The sequence below is a fragment of the Diadema antillarum genome, unplaced genomic scaffold (genome assembly GCF_040938485.1).
Source record: "Diadema antillarum isolate AM-2024a unplaced genomic scaffold, OU_Dant_1.0 seq00000678_RagTag, whole genome shotgun sequence".
Taxonomy (NCBI): Eukaryota; Metazoa; Echinodermata; class Echinoidea; order Diadematoida; family Diadematidae; genus Diadema; species Diadema antillarum.
Genome location: NW_027271583.1, coordinates 118,718 through 135,000, shown reverse-complemented (window position 1 = coordinate 135,000; position 16,283 = coordinate 118,718). Strand labels below are relative to the sequence as shown.

Genomic DNA, 16,283 nt, shown 5'->3' with positions numbered 1-16,283 from the left:
CTAAACTTAAATGTTATCTACACTAGAGGCCCAGGGGCCCTGGGGGTCCTTTTATATCGAAGGCTGCTTTGTAAAATCACTCTGAAGCTCTGCATGTAGAGTCGGCAGTAGTGGATAGCAAATTGAACCTGTGTCAATGACGCTCACTGTGTAAAGCCCGTAAGAACTGTGATTGTCTTGATCTGATTTTCAGCATGTTCATCCATCCATCCTATTATATTATTTTCCAGTGATGGGCAGATAGCTGGTACATTTACATCCATGGATATAGAAGGGACCTCCATTCAGGCATATTCGGCTGGTAGAATTGCATCAATGCAGCACCCACAGATTTTGCATAGAGGTATGATGACACTCGTGCTTTGAGAAAAATGATGATTTCTCTTTTTTTTCATGAAACATTTTTAATATTTTCTTTGTCTTTGTTCTTATGCAAGACTTTGCTGCACAAGATCTTGATTGGTTGCATTGTAGAATATAGGAGGATGAATGTACAGTGTTTTTCCCCAGACAAAGAATTACACTGCACAGGTGCTTTATGGTCATAGATTAATGGATCAATTTCATGTTTTCAATACAATATGTCAATATAACAAGTGATTTATAATTACATGCTGTTGTATACATGCATAAATCATACGACTTCCTGCGCTACAATTTAGATTCACACAGGTTTAGCGCACTTAATAAGAGAAATGTCTCAAAAAGTGGAATGTTAATTTCAGATCATTGATATGCAGTCTTATCAGAGACAGTTTGATTATTTGTGAATCTTTTATATTTGTTTGATAATGGGTTTGGTTTCACAACACGTTCTACAAAAATATCTTTCAGTGAAACGGGGAGAAAAGAGAGAAATGCGTACATGTTTTCAGCAAGTAATCTCTGTTCTGATTTCTTGTTTTGGAATTACATCAAGTACCAGTAGTTGTATATACTGGCCCACTGGACATCCATGGCATCTGGGGGAAAAAAAAAAAGTATGACTGACATATCTTTGCAAAATTATTCTTGTAGGAGATGGACAAGGAATGGACCTGGAAGTTGATTACAAGGTCAAAAAAGGTGAGTATGATCTCATTTATATTCCTCTGGCATTAGGTTGTATGACTTCATTCGGGGAAACATTGAAATGTGTGTGAACTGTTGAAAGAGCACACAGCAATGATCAGTTGATGAGCAAACAAGATTTGATTTCTTGTTGGTCAACAGAGCAGCACCTTTTAAGTATATACAATGAATTTTAATGTAATAGTATTCATTTTTTAGGTTTTCCATTACATTATTTGATGAAGTTGTAGTTCATTTACGTGGATAAAGTATACATGCAAGATTGAAATGTAGTTTCTTAAAAAAGGAAGAATTCACTTGTGGTGGCTTGTCTGCTGCAATATTCAGAAGCACAGACTGCATTGGTATTGCAAATTTGTTTTCATTTTAATCAAGATTAAAGATGAAATCAGTTAACTTTCAAGTGAGAAGATCTTCCTTTTTGCATTGCACATGAAGACCAAGTTCTTTGTTCAAAGCTTTTGTTGTTGTTGTTGTCGCTGTTGATGTTGTTATTGTTGAACAAGATTGGTTAGATGGTTTACTAGGGCAAGCAGCATTTGGTCAATGTATGGGTATTTTTGCTCGGTGATAAATACCTACCTGAACCCATGATTGATGTATCTTCATCACAGTATATTGATGTTCTATGCCATATTTATTTATATTATAATTCAGTTTAGATTATAGATCATATTGATATCATACAGAAATTTGATGTCTCGTTCCGAAGGGTGCCAGAGGTGTAATGTTTTCAGGTTGTCTGTACAGGTGCCTGAATATCAGATCAGTGCCAGTGCATGGGGATGACAGGTCAAGGGACAAGGTTAAAGGTTACTAAATTGTGCAGAAAATTGATCTTTTGACTATGAATGGCAACAGTTATAATTATGTCCAATTATAAGGGATAGAAATGAAATGAAATTGCCTTCCTTTGTTCAGAGAGGATGTAAGAGGTTAATATCAATTAAATTTCATCAAATGAAGGACCATGTTCTTATGACAGGTGTAGTGATTGCATGATAGGTGGGGGCATCACTGTGATCTGCACACAGCAGTTACCTAGCAGTAGTTTCTTTTAGGTCTTATGATAACTTCATTATTGTATCCTTCCTTCTTTTGGTGTGTTCCCTGAAAAGTCTTGGTGTCATGTTTTTAAATCCCATATGCTTGCTTTGTTTCTTTCTTAACGATGAAATTGTCTGCCTGCAGTGACGGATAGGCTATCAGAATGCTTGCATATCGTGGTCAACGAACCTTCCTTGGCTCTGTACAGACTCCAGGAGCATGTACGACGATCCATGCCACAGCTTTCTCAGTGCAAGGTAACTACAGGTGCTACAAATTCACGACTCTAGCCGACCTCTTCTTTTGTCAAGCAGTTGGAGAAAGATCGACATTTTCGAAGGGAATATGAGTATTGTAAAGTTATGCTTCTCAGCCTCTTGTTAACTTTATGACTTGTAACCACAGTCCATATGCTGTAGAATCCCCTAGTGTGTACAGACTTAGATAACTGTTATCATTAGCTGACAAAGTTTTCCCCTTTCATTGATATTAAGTTATTTGCAGATACCCTGTTATTATGGAAATATTTTACATACTCAGTAGTGAAGGTTTCCATGCTAAAATTAAATGCAGTCATTTTTTTTTCTATATTACCACTTATGAATGGACAAGAAAATTTGACAGTAACAAAAGCACTGACATCTAAAAAAAATACTCTATTTAGGTTTCTGTTAATCAGGAGTCACAGGAGCAGAAGACACTCAAATTCATTTCAGGATTTGATCAATGTTGGTGTAATATCTGATGTACATGTAGGTTTTATAAGTTCTCAAGAAACAAGCTGAAATCTTCTCGTGTAGTATTTGTAACACAAGAATATGTGTTTACTATGCATTACTTCTTTATGTGCAGATGGAATTAGCCAGTCTACAGCAAGAAGTACAAGGAAAGTGCCATGATGTGGACTATGCAAAGAGGTGATACATATTAAGTGGATGTTGCTGTTGTACCTTCCTTGTGTGATTCTTCAAAGAAAAGCAGTACACCGAAAACTCCAGACATAAAGATTGATCTACGGTATATCCTATAAAACCAACATAATATTCTGGGCCTTACTGGCCATATAAACAACCCCAAATGAGATGATAGCACTGAATTATTCCCATGACACCTGCAATTACTGCAGTGTACATTCATGCATAAAGACTGGGTTTATAGATACAGTGTACACATCATAAAGTGGTAAAGAATTCATTGATTGCCAAGCCATTGCCCCTTTGGAGTTAGAAGAATGAATGTGAATTTCAGGTCTGCAGTCATTTTGTATTCAGACAAGTAGATACACTATTCGGTGTAAACAGCTTAAAGTCAGTTTCGTTGTATACAATTTGAACTAATAAGTGCAGAGACATGCATGGAACAATTTGAGCTACCAGGTAATAAGTGCACAGACATGCACGGAATGACACCAACATGTTTGTTCCTGGAAATGGAGAAAGATGAAGGGTGAAAAGATAAGGTTTACAGACATGAAATCTGCTACCAAGAGACCGTATACAGTAATGCCGCCTTCTTTTCTGTCTGTCTCTATAACTCGTTTATCCTACTAAATAGAGCTGTTGAAGGTATGTCAGCCAGTGTACGACCTTTCAACTCTATAAACACCCTTCTGAAGAGTGCCATCGTCAACAAGCAACACTTGAACCATCAAGCTTCAGACAGGTGAGTAAGAGAGCTCGAAAACTTAGAGTGAAATGCGTTTGATATTTATGAATACAAGATTATGTGAATGTGAGCAAGTTGTGTAATATTATTTCTCATATGACTGCTGTAATTAGCGTAATGTCCCTCATGTGATTGACATCAACAAATCAATTGTACTCCCCCCTTCTTTTGTAAGATACATATCTCCATTACTCTGCTGTTAAAACATGGTACTGTCTGTTGCTTATTAGTACTTTCACAAATTCCATAAAGAAGCATTTTTGATGATGACCCTTAAAATGTGTACCTTTTCCATGATATGACATTATCACAAAAACACAGGAGCTTAATGAAAAAAAAAGATAGATATTAACATTTCTGTATACTGTACTTGTATTTGTCATCTTTTTGTTGATATAAAGCAGATAGAACATACAACTTCAGTATTGATTTTCCAAATAGTCACATGACCAAAACAGCTGGATTCTCATATTCATATAGGGAAATCTGTTTATTGAAGAGGCCACATTTTGATAGAACTACATGTATCTTTCCTGTCATTTGTGTTCCAGATCACTATTAAAAGACTAAGACATAATACCTTTGATCAGGTGTTGTTGTTTAATTACTTTTATGGAAACAAAGTTTTTCTATTGTAGTATTGTAGATGTCTGATTCCTAAATCCTGTTCTGAACTGAGGCTTGCCTCCATATTGTGGAGATGGACTACCATACGATTATCGCTGGGCAGATCTTTGATAAGCAAGTAGTAACTGGTAATGACAGCACAAAATTCTTCCGTGCTCCATATGCGTAGAGTTTTTTGTACTTGTAAACAATGATTTAAGTATCACACATATGAGAACTGGGGGGGGGGGGGGGGGGGGGGGGGAGGGGGTGTTTCATCAACGCTTGTCGAGTTGTCGGCGCTGACCAATTTCAGCAAAATCCTTGGTTTTGATTGGCTGAGATGCTCTGGTCACTGACTGTTACTATGGTGATTCAAGTTGTCAGCGCCGACAAGCGTTGATGAAACACCCCCCAGATGGTAAAAGATCACACTCCATAGGTATTTCTGGAGTAGTGGCAGGTGTGTAAAAGGGAGTGGACTGTACTTGTAGCAAGCCCTGTGAGGACTGTTGATAGAGGTAATTTGTTACACCGACAAATTTTTGTGCAGTGCGTGGCATTTCCCCCACATTGTGCTCCGAGTGGCAGGTGACAAAATCAAGGTGTTTGCGACATTGCCGTTTCACTGAATCTGTCACTAAATTGCTACTAGCGTAATTTTGTTGAAAGTTTCTAGCATCTGAAGTCACCACCTTGTCCGTAGGATGACCCTTTTTAAGTTCGTATGACATATAGCTTGATGTACACTATAGGTACAGCTAAACCTGCATTTATACAGTGCACTCCCGTTACAACGAACACGGTAATAACGAAGTACATCTTCTGGTCCCAAAATTATCACCATTAAAGTCTATGGTACAAAATTTGCTTATAACGAACACGGTTATAGCGAAATTTCCGTTATAACGAAGTCTTTTTCGAGCACCACAGACAAGGAAAAACAAAAGAAATGTGCTCCGTTATAACGAAATGCGAATTGCTTTCGAAAATACGTAGCGGAACAAGCATTATATAGCGTCTCTGCATGGGTGAACGCTTCTCACCACTGTGTGTTCGCTCCTTGTGTCACGCACACTTTCTGAGGGGAACTTGCATTTATTATTGTAATACAGTTATCCCATCACATTTCACATAGCTTTCCAGTGTATGATGAGTATTCAGCAAGCAGAATATGATATATATACGTGGTTTCCTTGTTTTCGTTATATATTGTATTTGTTCGGTTATAACGAAATTTCGTTATAACGAAAGAAAACTGCCGGTCCCGAGCATTTCGTTATAACGGGAGTGCACTGTAGTGCTCAATAGAAATTGCACCACAGAGAGAAGTGGGTGGCCAGCCATCCTTTCATAATATTTTTCGTACTTCAATGTCTTGCTGCTTGTAGTGGCTCCTAATTTTATGTGATGTCATCACTAAAGGGTGACAAATTCAGATGAGATGATTTCTTTTATTCCAAAGCAAGTCAGTGCCATTTTTTTTTTCATGAGATACTTTGTACTAATATTACATCATTATTCATAGTAGTACCTGCATATATTTTTAAATGCTACACATGGACCCTGATAAGAGCAAACATATTAGATATATGGCTACCACGTTATCTATAATGATGACAGTTTATATTGGTCACTTGTGCTGTTTTTGTTTAATAGTAGCTACTCTGGACAGGTTTAACTGTGCTCAGCTAATATTGATATTAGGGGCTGGGACATTCTTTTGAATTCTTTTACACGATATGTAATGTCTCCAGATGGGAGGTATTGGAGGCGAATGCAGGCACCCCACGCAGCTCAACGGCATCGAGGGAATAGCCCACAGCGTTTGCTGTCGATCCAAGGTTTTATTTCCCTCGACATTGTTTCACGGTGTAGTCTGTTTGTTAACCCTCAAACTCCCAATGTAGTCTTTCATGGATGCATTACTGCATGGCTGATCTTCTGATTTCTGCTACAGCATTGTATCCTCTCCCCCCCCCCCCCTCCATTTTCTTTTCTTCTTCCTGTAATTAATGTGCTGATGTGAAACCCTGATTGTCTATATAGTCCCCATTCCCCTAACCTCCCATTAAACTTTGCATCTAGCATAAAGTATACAGTATGCAGTGTCTGCCATTTTTTTAATTTTATTTGCAAAACTCTTTCACATATTGGAGTTGTGAGATGATTGCGCGATTCATGAAAAGTCATGTCAACCTACAATTTCTTTTGGTATATGTGCCTGTATGTATTCATTGATGTGGAAAATATTGATGTGCATAATCATTAGACACTGCTTTTTTTTTCTTATTTCTCAAAATTTTCTCTGTATTACAGACTTGATTCCTTGTACCTGTACATATACCTTTTATTATATGTATAGGACAAATATGGATTAATCAATCTTTAATGATACAATGCCATGTCATGACTTTTGATATGTAAACATTGATTATCTTTTTAATCTGTCCTATATCAAAGAGGAACCACAATCTGGTCTAATGTGGGGAAGGGGGGCATTTCATGAAGCGTTTCGTCTGACAAATCTATCGGACAACTTTGCTCACAGGTGCAAGGATGTCAGTAGCTTAATACAGTTTGTCAGAAAAAAATATCTGACAAAAACGCTTCATAAAATGCCCCCAGGTGTCTTTACCCTTTGGGTACGTTATATGACCATACTATTTCAAGATGCCTACTTCATGATGTACATGTACAGTATATAGTGAGCAAAACTTTTGCTTAACCTGTTCCGGATTTTTACCACCTGGGGTACACGTACATTGGCGGATGGTATGATTAACTACCCTCAAATTTATCTATCATAATTTCCTTTCATGCAGTTATATCATGGGAAACAGTATATTAAAACATTTGTGTTTCTGTTTTGGAGAATGTAGTAACCAATATTTTACTGATGATAAATAATTATCAGATATTTATTTCATGAACTGGCAGCTAGTGGCAGTACATCTGGCTTGATCTGTCTGTATTAGTAATCATAGATTAACAAAGCAGTCATTTTGAGTAGTCTTCGTGCAAAGGAACTGCCTTTTCATCACATAAATGCAATTGGCTTTCTATTTTATCTTTGTGTGGGTTTATATCAATTTCAGCTGGACTGGGCTATTATGGGCAGCATTGTTTTCATATTCGCATTCTTTCCAGCATTTCGCAGCCGCAGACACGAAGTTCCCTGCAGAGCGTGCAATCCATGCACAACAGAAAGTGATGAGTCTGCAGAGCAGCTGACATCACAATAGTGCATTTGGCACCAAGTTTGACAGTCAGTGAATGGTGACAGTTTGGAAATTGTTTGTCGACTCCATTATTCATCAATTTATATCTTAGCCAAGACTCTAAAGTGACAAAGTGTCATCAGTTGAGCTTAGTATGATATCGACTTGTGGCATCATTGAAGGAATTTAATAATTATCGTAACAATGATAATAATTGCATTTATATGGCGCTTTATACTGGTGTTTCTAAGCACATAATTTTCACTCTGTCCCCCAGATATATCATAAAATGGAGCTCTCATTTATGAAAAAGTCACAACAAATGCGCATAAGAGATCCCATTTCACTCATTCTTTAATAGCAAAGAGCAGGTTGCCTTAGCAAGTGAAGTAGTCCACATGATTGGACCCCATGGAAGACCAGCTAATGCAGCTGAATATGTGCTATCCAGCCATCTTGTTAGGTGGAAATGAGAGCAGATTCTGTGTCCACATTATCAGCAGAGAAAAAAAATAGTGAAGTCAGACAGAACTGTAAAGGTTTCATTAAGAAAATTGGACCAAAATTAAGAAAGCTAAAAGTGTTTACACAAAGCCAGTGGCAGGTGTCACAATGATATTATGCAAATTGGACCTGACTTTGTTAAAATGGAGAAACCTTTTGTGACGAATGTTTTCTTAGACCCGTTAAGGACGGACTGATTTGCTACAACATGTATTTCCCATTGACACCTGCCCGAGTATGTGATACTTGGGGCTCATCCTCAACAGGTGAAGAATCCATAGTGTTTATCCAAGAAAGCCGCGTATAATACTTACAACTGGTTAACAAATTGCCGTACATCAATGTAAGTTAGCACTGAATTGATCAGTGTTTTTCTAGTCGCCGTGATAAAATAAAAAGGGGCATACACGCTCGGGGTGGATTCAAACCAACAACCTCCTGATCACTGGACAGGCATCTTATCCACCAGACCACCAAGCCTCTGCCCGACAGCCAGTGCTGGTTCTAATCCTTGTAGCATGCAGTGGATACTTGTGAGTAAGATGCCTGTCCGGTAATCAGGATATCATTTGCGTTGAATCCAGCTGTAGCATGTATGCCCATGATGGTTTTTTTATGCCTCCGCCAACGGAGTGGCCGGAGGCATTATGTTTTCGGGTCGTCCGTCCGTACGTCCGTCCGTACGTCCGTCCGTACGTCCGTCCCGTTTTGTTTTTGTCGATATCTCAAGAACCATGAGGTGGTTTCACATCAAACTTGGTATGAGGGTATATCCTGGGGGGATAATACTTTGTTTGGATTTTAGGGTCACGGGGTCCAAGGTCAAAGATCACAGGTTATTTTGTGAAAAAAGGTTGAAATTTTATGTTTTTCTCCATATCTCGCAAATTGTTCAAGGTATCTTCATGGAACTTAGTATGTATGCATGTACCGATGGGCAGTGATTATCTAGGGAAGTTGGGGGTCATGGGTCAAAGGTCAGGGGGTCAAAGGTCAAGATCAACTCCTCAAAATATCACTTCTTTCCTTATATTTATGCAATGCCTGAAGGATTTTTTTTAAACTTGATGTATGCATGTATTACCCTATATATATTCTGTGGGAAGTTTCTTGCCAAAAGGTCAAAGGTCAAAAGGTCAAGTAAGGTCAAGTGAAAGTGCTAAATTGCACTTTTTCCTCCATATCTCAAAAGTAACTCAAGGTATTATCATGAAACTTAGATATTTATGCATGTTCTACCTAACAGTGATTCTCTGTGGAACTGTGAGGTCAAAGGTCAAAGGCCAGGTTTAGATAATACTATTTTACCATTTGATACTGAAATTATACTTTTTCTCAATACCTTGAAAATTACTCAATGCATAAACTTATAAAAGGGTCAAAAGTCAAGTTAAAATCATCAGTTCCCCCAAATAACTGCACTCTGACGTTTTAATCATTCATCCAATTGAACCTAGTTCTAGGAAAGTGAACATTCAGCACATTTGTGGCAAACCTGTCATTTTGATATTTTGCCAGTTGTGTGAAACTGTCATCACACATTGTCAAGACATTGTACTATAGACCTATTAGGAGAACCATGCATTATGGCGGAGGCAAACCAGTCGCCGTAGCGACATTTCTAGTTTTTTGTTTTCTGGTTTTTTTTTTGGATTGCTCCTTCTACAACACTGATTAATTCAGTACTAATTCACATCAATATAGGGCAACTTCTCAATCAGTTGCAATAAAACATCTCAGCCTTGGGATTTCATTCATATGAAACTGCAAACCGTTGGTATGACACTATTTTTGCCACCTGTACCACTGACCATTTCATGTGTTTATCAGCTGCTCATCTTTTGTACTTCTTTCTCATGAGAAGATGCTAGTTCAAAAGTTTTTGGTGAAATTCAATCCAAGCATCACAAATGCAACACATATGAACTGTCTGATCAATCCTTTAATCTACAGCTCACTAGCTGATTTTGCCACCCAAGCAGGAGAAAGCTATATAATGCTGTGTGAGCCGTGAATGCAATTTTTGTGGTGATAATGAACAGTTTTGCAGGACTTGTTTTCGTAAGTGATTTTTTTTTTTTCATTTGTGAAATGGAAGCATCAAATTGGACTGACATCTCCACTGGATACACATCATCTGCCATTAATTAGTGTTTGTGCAATATACATTGTACTGATGGTCACAGAGAAGGCTCAGATAAGAAGATGTGAAGTTATATGAAACTGTAAAGAGTTACCACTACTGAAAATGAAGTGCATTTTCAGTACGGCAACATTTTTGGGTCCTGAGCTTTCAAACTTTGTGTATTAGAATGTCAAGTCATCCTGAGTAATCCATGTCAAATCAGCACTTCCTATTAAAAAATGATCAGAAGTGAATGGTAACAATTGTCAATTCATGGCTAGATTTCCGCAAACCTCTTGCAATTAAATCTCCCAATTAAAGTGAACTTTTCATGGCCTGTTTCTGCAGCGAAGAATACAGCAGGCCACAGAATAATGTCACACAGTTGTTGGATCATATTTTCAGTGCAAGCGATAAAATTCTTTGTTTTGAGAAAGTGAAACACCATTCGTACTATAGCCTTCTACCATGAAAACGAGAGTGACCATAGCGCGGTTACTGGACAAGCAGGAGAATAGGTTATGAACATAGCTGCCTGCCATTAAAAAGAGGAATTGATTTGTTTTTATTGACTTCTTCCAGTAGAGATGGTATCTTGTATGATAATATCAGTTGTCTTTGCTCCTCTGGAAATATGCTGTGCACAACATTGCATAATTCCTACGGTTGCAGTGAAAATACAACTTATCGTGTGATGTGTGTGTTTTGTTTGTAGCCTTGCAACCATTTGGCCGTGCTAAAGCTGAATTACTTCACATCATTTGTCCATGAAAAGAATCAAAAGCGTCAAATTCATGTTACGCACAGCAATGTAAGATATGAAGTGATCAAAGAAGACGTGATGAGGCAGATTCCATAGAACTGGAGCTTATTTTAAAAAAAAATAGAAAAATAAGAGAACTGTCATATTTGATTGTGTGGTTGCCAATACCTGTGCTCATGGGCTGCGTTTGAGCATTCAAAAGCAAACCGAACCAAACTGAACTGTACAGTACTGTACCATACCATGCTAGATTGGGAGTGTTCTAGCGCTCTGTGGAGATAGCATACCTCATGAGCTATTTTTGGTCTGGAGTCGCAGATTTTAAATGCTACATACAGGTGTCCCTAACAAAGAGAATCAACTCTTTGTATTATGACATAGTAGGCGTTTTCACATCAGCCCGATAAAAGTCCAAGCTCGAGATATATTTCGCCATTGCGAATTAGAGCGCTATTTCATTTCTTATTCACATCAGCCCAAAGAGAATTAGCCCGAATTTTTTTCGAGCTAATTCGTCAGCTGAGTATGTGCAAACAGCATCAGTAATGTGTGTGCCCTGTCAAAAATTTCTCATGATTTGTGTGCAGTTTGCCTCGATCGATAGGGTCACACACGATAGGCATGATGGGATGCATTATGCTAATTTCTCAAGTCGTTTTCACATTATCAAATAGCGCGCTACTATCCCGCTATTTCAGAAATTTCCCGAGTTGGACTCGAGAAATTTTCTCGATCAGAGCGATACAATTAGCGCGCTATTTTGTGTTCACATTATCAAATAGCGTGCTATTTTGTGATCGGGTTAATTTCCCAAGTCAGAAAATAGCGCGCTATTTCGAAACATCGGGCTGATGTGAAAACGCCTAGTGTGTGTTACGTGCATTCTTCTCATGTGAACAGCTGGTACAGTACGCTTTTGGACCACTTTATGTTCAAGCTCTCTCTGTCATGGCATGTTACTATACAGTTCACTTTTGGATTACATCGAGAAGTGGTCCACTTTTAGCTCGGTTTGGTACAGTAGGGTACGCTTTGGGAGCATTCGAGCACTCCTCTGGCGTGGGTTCAGTACTCTATGCTTTAGGAGAGAGCTTGAATGTACCCATGGATGAACAAATGTGATTGATGCTGATTTAGAAAACATGGTTTATCTCTTTATAGTTTTATCATTTACAGATGTAGTTCGAAAGCCAATCAGATGTAGAGACTATGCTCATTTTCACTGGTATCCTGTAGATCATGATAGTGGTGCATCATCTTGTCAGACACCCACCATTTCATGAGTGAAGCAGTTAATAGTCATCAGTCAGTTGGTCATCAGTTTAGTCATTAGTTAGTCATGTAGTGATGAGTGACCACGTGATTTTATGCACTTACAGGAGCAATTGCTCCTATCAGTCTTAGACATCTGAGATATGACCTATTGTCTTAAAGGACAAGTCCACCTTCATATGTACATACGGATTGAGAGAATGCAGTCAATATTAGTAGAACACATCAGTGAAAGTTTGAGGAAAATTGGACAATCCGTTCAAAAGTTACGAATATTTTAAGTATCTGCGCAGTCACTACTGGAAGAGAAGACTACTACAGTGTATGATGTCACATGGGTACAACTATATAAGGAAACTAAAAAGAGAATTTCACAAAACTTTACTTTTTGAATAAAGTGCACATTTCTTTGACTTGCTACTGACGTATGTTAAGGGTTATATTATTCCCCCTGCCTTCTGAAAGAGAGAAGTCAAATGTTCTTTTGTTATGCGAGATAAATGGAAATATGTTGAATTTTCTTTATTCTTTCTTTATATCGTTGTACTCATGTGACATCACTAGCTATAGTAGTCTTTTCATCCAGCCGTGACTGAGCAGAAACTTCAAAAATTCATAACTTTTCAACGTATTGTCCAATTTTGCTCAAACTCTCACTGATGTGTTCTACTAATATTGCTGCATTCACTCAACCCACATGTCTATGAAGGTAAACTTGTCCTTTAAAACTTGAGAGTAGTTACCTTAAAAAAAGAAATCCCTTGTGAGAGCAGATATACATTGAACTACTTTTCATATGTTCTTTTCATGTTCTTTGAGGCTGTTAACATGGGATGGCAAATCAACTCCACTGGCTGCCAGGGAGTGTTCACATTCAGCAGCATCATGTTAGGTGTGACAGTCATGCAATACTGCATTCATTCATTGGCAGTCTGTACATTGTAAGCAGCCATCTACACTATGCCTGGTGTAACGTGTCATGGTCCAACATGTGTTAACGTCTGTGTAGTGATAGGATTTCTTCCGTGTTACCACACAAAATGCACCACGTGCTTCATAGAAGCAGCAACATGTGTACCGACTGTGCGACATGGTGTCTTGTCCAGCCAAACTAACAAAAGTAGTTAATCACTCATTCTCTATAATCACAGAGCCCTGTTGTATAGAAGGATGTGATCAATCTAAAGTCAGAAAATTAAACATAAGTCATGTAGCAGCCAATCAAAATTGAGTAGTTAAAGACTTATGTTTGATTTTCTGATTTATTTTTCATCTTAACTTTTATGCAACAGCGCCTTACAGATTATGGATTGATCTCAGATAATCTTATGTATTGTAATGCAAACTCATTTTCTTCTTCTTCTTCTTCTTCTTTACCCTCCTATACCAGTGGGATCTGATATTCACTATTTGTTGTCATGTATTTGGCAATCAACAGAGCAAGCATATGATGCCATGTTGAGCCAATATGCATGTTTTATTTATGTATGTTCTGTTTTTGAAATCTGTATGTGTTCCAAGTTATGTTTCAGTGGTAACGAATATTTAAGAAAATACGCCTCGGACACCTGTAGTGATTTTGCATGTGTAGCTATATCTGTTGCGTGTGTATGTGCCCTTGTGTTGATTATAGAATGTGCAGAATACGTATGTATGCATGCATGCAGATAATTGCTTGTTTGAATGTGATCCTAATATTATTTGTTCACGTAGATGCAAGTTTACAGTCGACTTCATGTTTGGATAAGACACAATGTAACTTCTAATCTCACCATGCTGAAGTACTTGTTATCTGCATTAATGAATAATTAACATGTAAACATCCGAAAACTTCAAAAGCAAAATACCAATTGACCTTTCCGAAGAATTTTTGTTTGTACTTCTGAATTGAAACAAAGTAAAGCATATAGTGTATCACATACTGTAGGCATAATATTCCCTTTCCTCTCCCACAAGTCCAGTGCATGCATATTTTTTTTTTTCATTCTTAAAATTCCTCGACTGTACCTTTTAATGAATTAAACTCTTTTCCATTGCATTTTCCATCATTAGAAAGTCATAAGCTATCCAAATAGAGCAGCAAACTTAAAGTAAGAGATTAGATAAGATGTGAGTAGAGTAGCACCAATGGGTTGCATGTCATGAGTTCGACATCGATGAGTCATACAGCCCACGAGTCATACAGCCCATGAGTTTGACACTAACCAAACAAGGCCCACAAGACTGACACATTAAGCCCCGCATTGTAATGTTGAACTCGTGGACTGTTTTTACCTAGTGTCAAACTCATGGGCCTTATTTGCCTAGTGTTGAACTCATGAGCTGTATGACTCATGGACCTTTTTTTAAATGTTGAACTCGTGGGCTATATGACTTGTGGGTGTCGGTCTCATGGGATGACCCCGGACCAATCGATGGGACATAGTTATGTATCCAGTCAAGTGCCAGTGATCACATATTATGGCTTCGTAGAGGCTCTTAGTGCTCGTAGTGCCACTGTTTGTTTGTCTTGCAAATAAAAACTCTGCAAACTGTGTAATTTCTCATTCACACATTGTACATTTTCGTGGAAAGGCGACACTTGGCTGTCGTCAAGGATGTAAAGAAATGATTGTAGTTTCCCATGCATACCTTAACCCATTAGTAACTGAACCACCCAAAACCGCCCATCAGATTACTCCCTAAACTGCCCAAAACCACCCATCTGCTCTTTATAGTTTTATGCTTAGCTATTTTGAATGTTTTCATATAGAATATATAATTATGCAATTTGAAAGAGGTCAAAGTTCATCAAACGTACATGTCAGAATTATTTCTGTGACACACAAGTCTCTGTGTAAGGTCTTAATAGGCTTTCAAATAGGCATAATTTATAATAGACAAAAAATGAACATGCAGTGATCTATTTTGCATAATTTAGGTTGTCGAAAGGAGAGTAATATTGCTGCACCTTCCACGGAACAATAGGCCATCATGTACAGAATTTTCAGTTGCTAAAGGGTTAACCGGAGACATGTAAAAGAATACAAATATATTTTCATATAAGTGACTTTAGCAACATAGATTATGAAGGTTGCCATTGCTGCAATAAAATAACCAGCCATTTTGAGGTGCTCACTCAAAACCTCCCTTAAAGACTATTTGTTTGACTGGCATATCAAATACTGATAACTTTTTGTTCAACTTTCCTCAAACATATACTTGTTTTGATACACAGCATAAAACATGCTATACATTCTTTGTAGAAGTTTGTTAAGTACTTTTTGTAAAAAATCTCGTAGACTAACAACGCAATGTGTTCCCTGATGCAAATGTAGAGACATCAGATATTAAGGCTTCAAAAATTGATGGACTTTTTTTTTTGCTTCCTACTGTGCTTTTGCAGGTTGGAGTATGGTTACTACCAGGTCAACTGAGGAAACTCTGTGGCAGGTGATCGTGCAAGATGATGGCAGTATAGACGTCAAAGACTGCTCCAGGTCACTTTCTTTCCAGCTGTTCTGCTCCCACAGATTGGTGTGGGATCGTGAAAAATGTATTTATTGTGTGGACGGGCAGGAAGCGTCACCTTTCTCTCCAAAAAAAGTGCAATTTTGGTGAGCTTGGAAGAGGGCAAGCTCGGCTGTGAAGCGGTTCAATGTGCCAATAATATGGTTGGGGGGGGGGGGGGTGTTTCACACAGATTTTAAGTCGATCTTAAATTTTGAGATTAACTTAAAATTATGGTAGACTGTGTGTGTCTTCTATGATATTCAAACTTCCAAGTAGGCATGACAATTTTGAGACTTTTTCATACAGGCATTAATAAATAAACGAAGTAAAATAAGGGATGAAGAATTTTATTCTGTAGATTTTAATGACAATTTGAATGGGACTAAGACATTAGATAAGACTGAAAAGGAAAACCAAGGGCATACCATAATTTTAAGTCGATCTTAACTTTTAACCCGTTGAGGACAGTTTGATTTTGCTACAACACGCATTTCCCATAGACACCTGCCCAAGTATA

General features: G+C 37.9%; 1 protein-coding gene across 2 annotated transcripts in view; it reads left to right on the top strand.

The window, feature by feature from the left end:
- The window catches only part of LOC139737052 (BLOC-1-related complex subunit 8-like), a 17,590-nt gene extending 1,847 nt beyond the window's left edge, over positions 1 to 15,743 (top strand). The window contains exons 2-8 of one of the 2 annotated variants that reach the window (XM_071647730.1): positions 231 to 343; positions 1,018 to 1,065; positions 2,263 to 2,375; positions 2,971 to 3,035; positions 3,673 to 3,780; positions 6,147 to 6,233; positions 15,660 to 15,726. In XM_071647730.1, the coding sequence (XP_071503831.1) occupies positions 262 to 343; positions 1,018 to 1,065; positions 2,263 to 2,375; positions 2,971 to 3,035; positions 3,673 to 3,780; positions 6,147 to 6,207 (477 nt within the window). In that variant the 5' untranslated portion in view covers positions 231 to 261 and the 3' untranslated portion in view covers positions 6,208 to 6,233; positions 15,660 to 15,726. Of the gene's footprint in view, positions 1 to 230; positions 344 to 1,017; positions 1,066 to 2,262; positions 2,376 to 2,970; positions 3,036 to 3,672; positions 3,781 to 6,146; positions 6,234 to 15,659 lie in introns of both variants that reach the window. The other variant, XM_071647731.1, reaches the window with a different exon arrangement.
- The last annotated feature ends 540 nt before the right edge of the window (positions 15,744 to 16,283 follow it).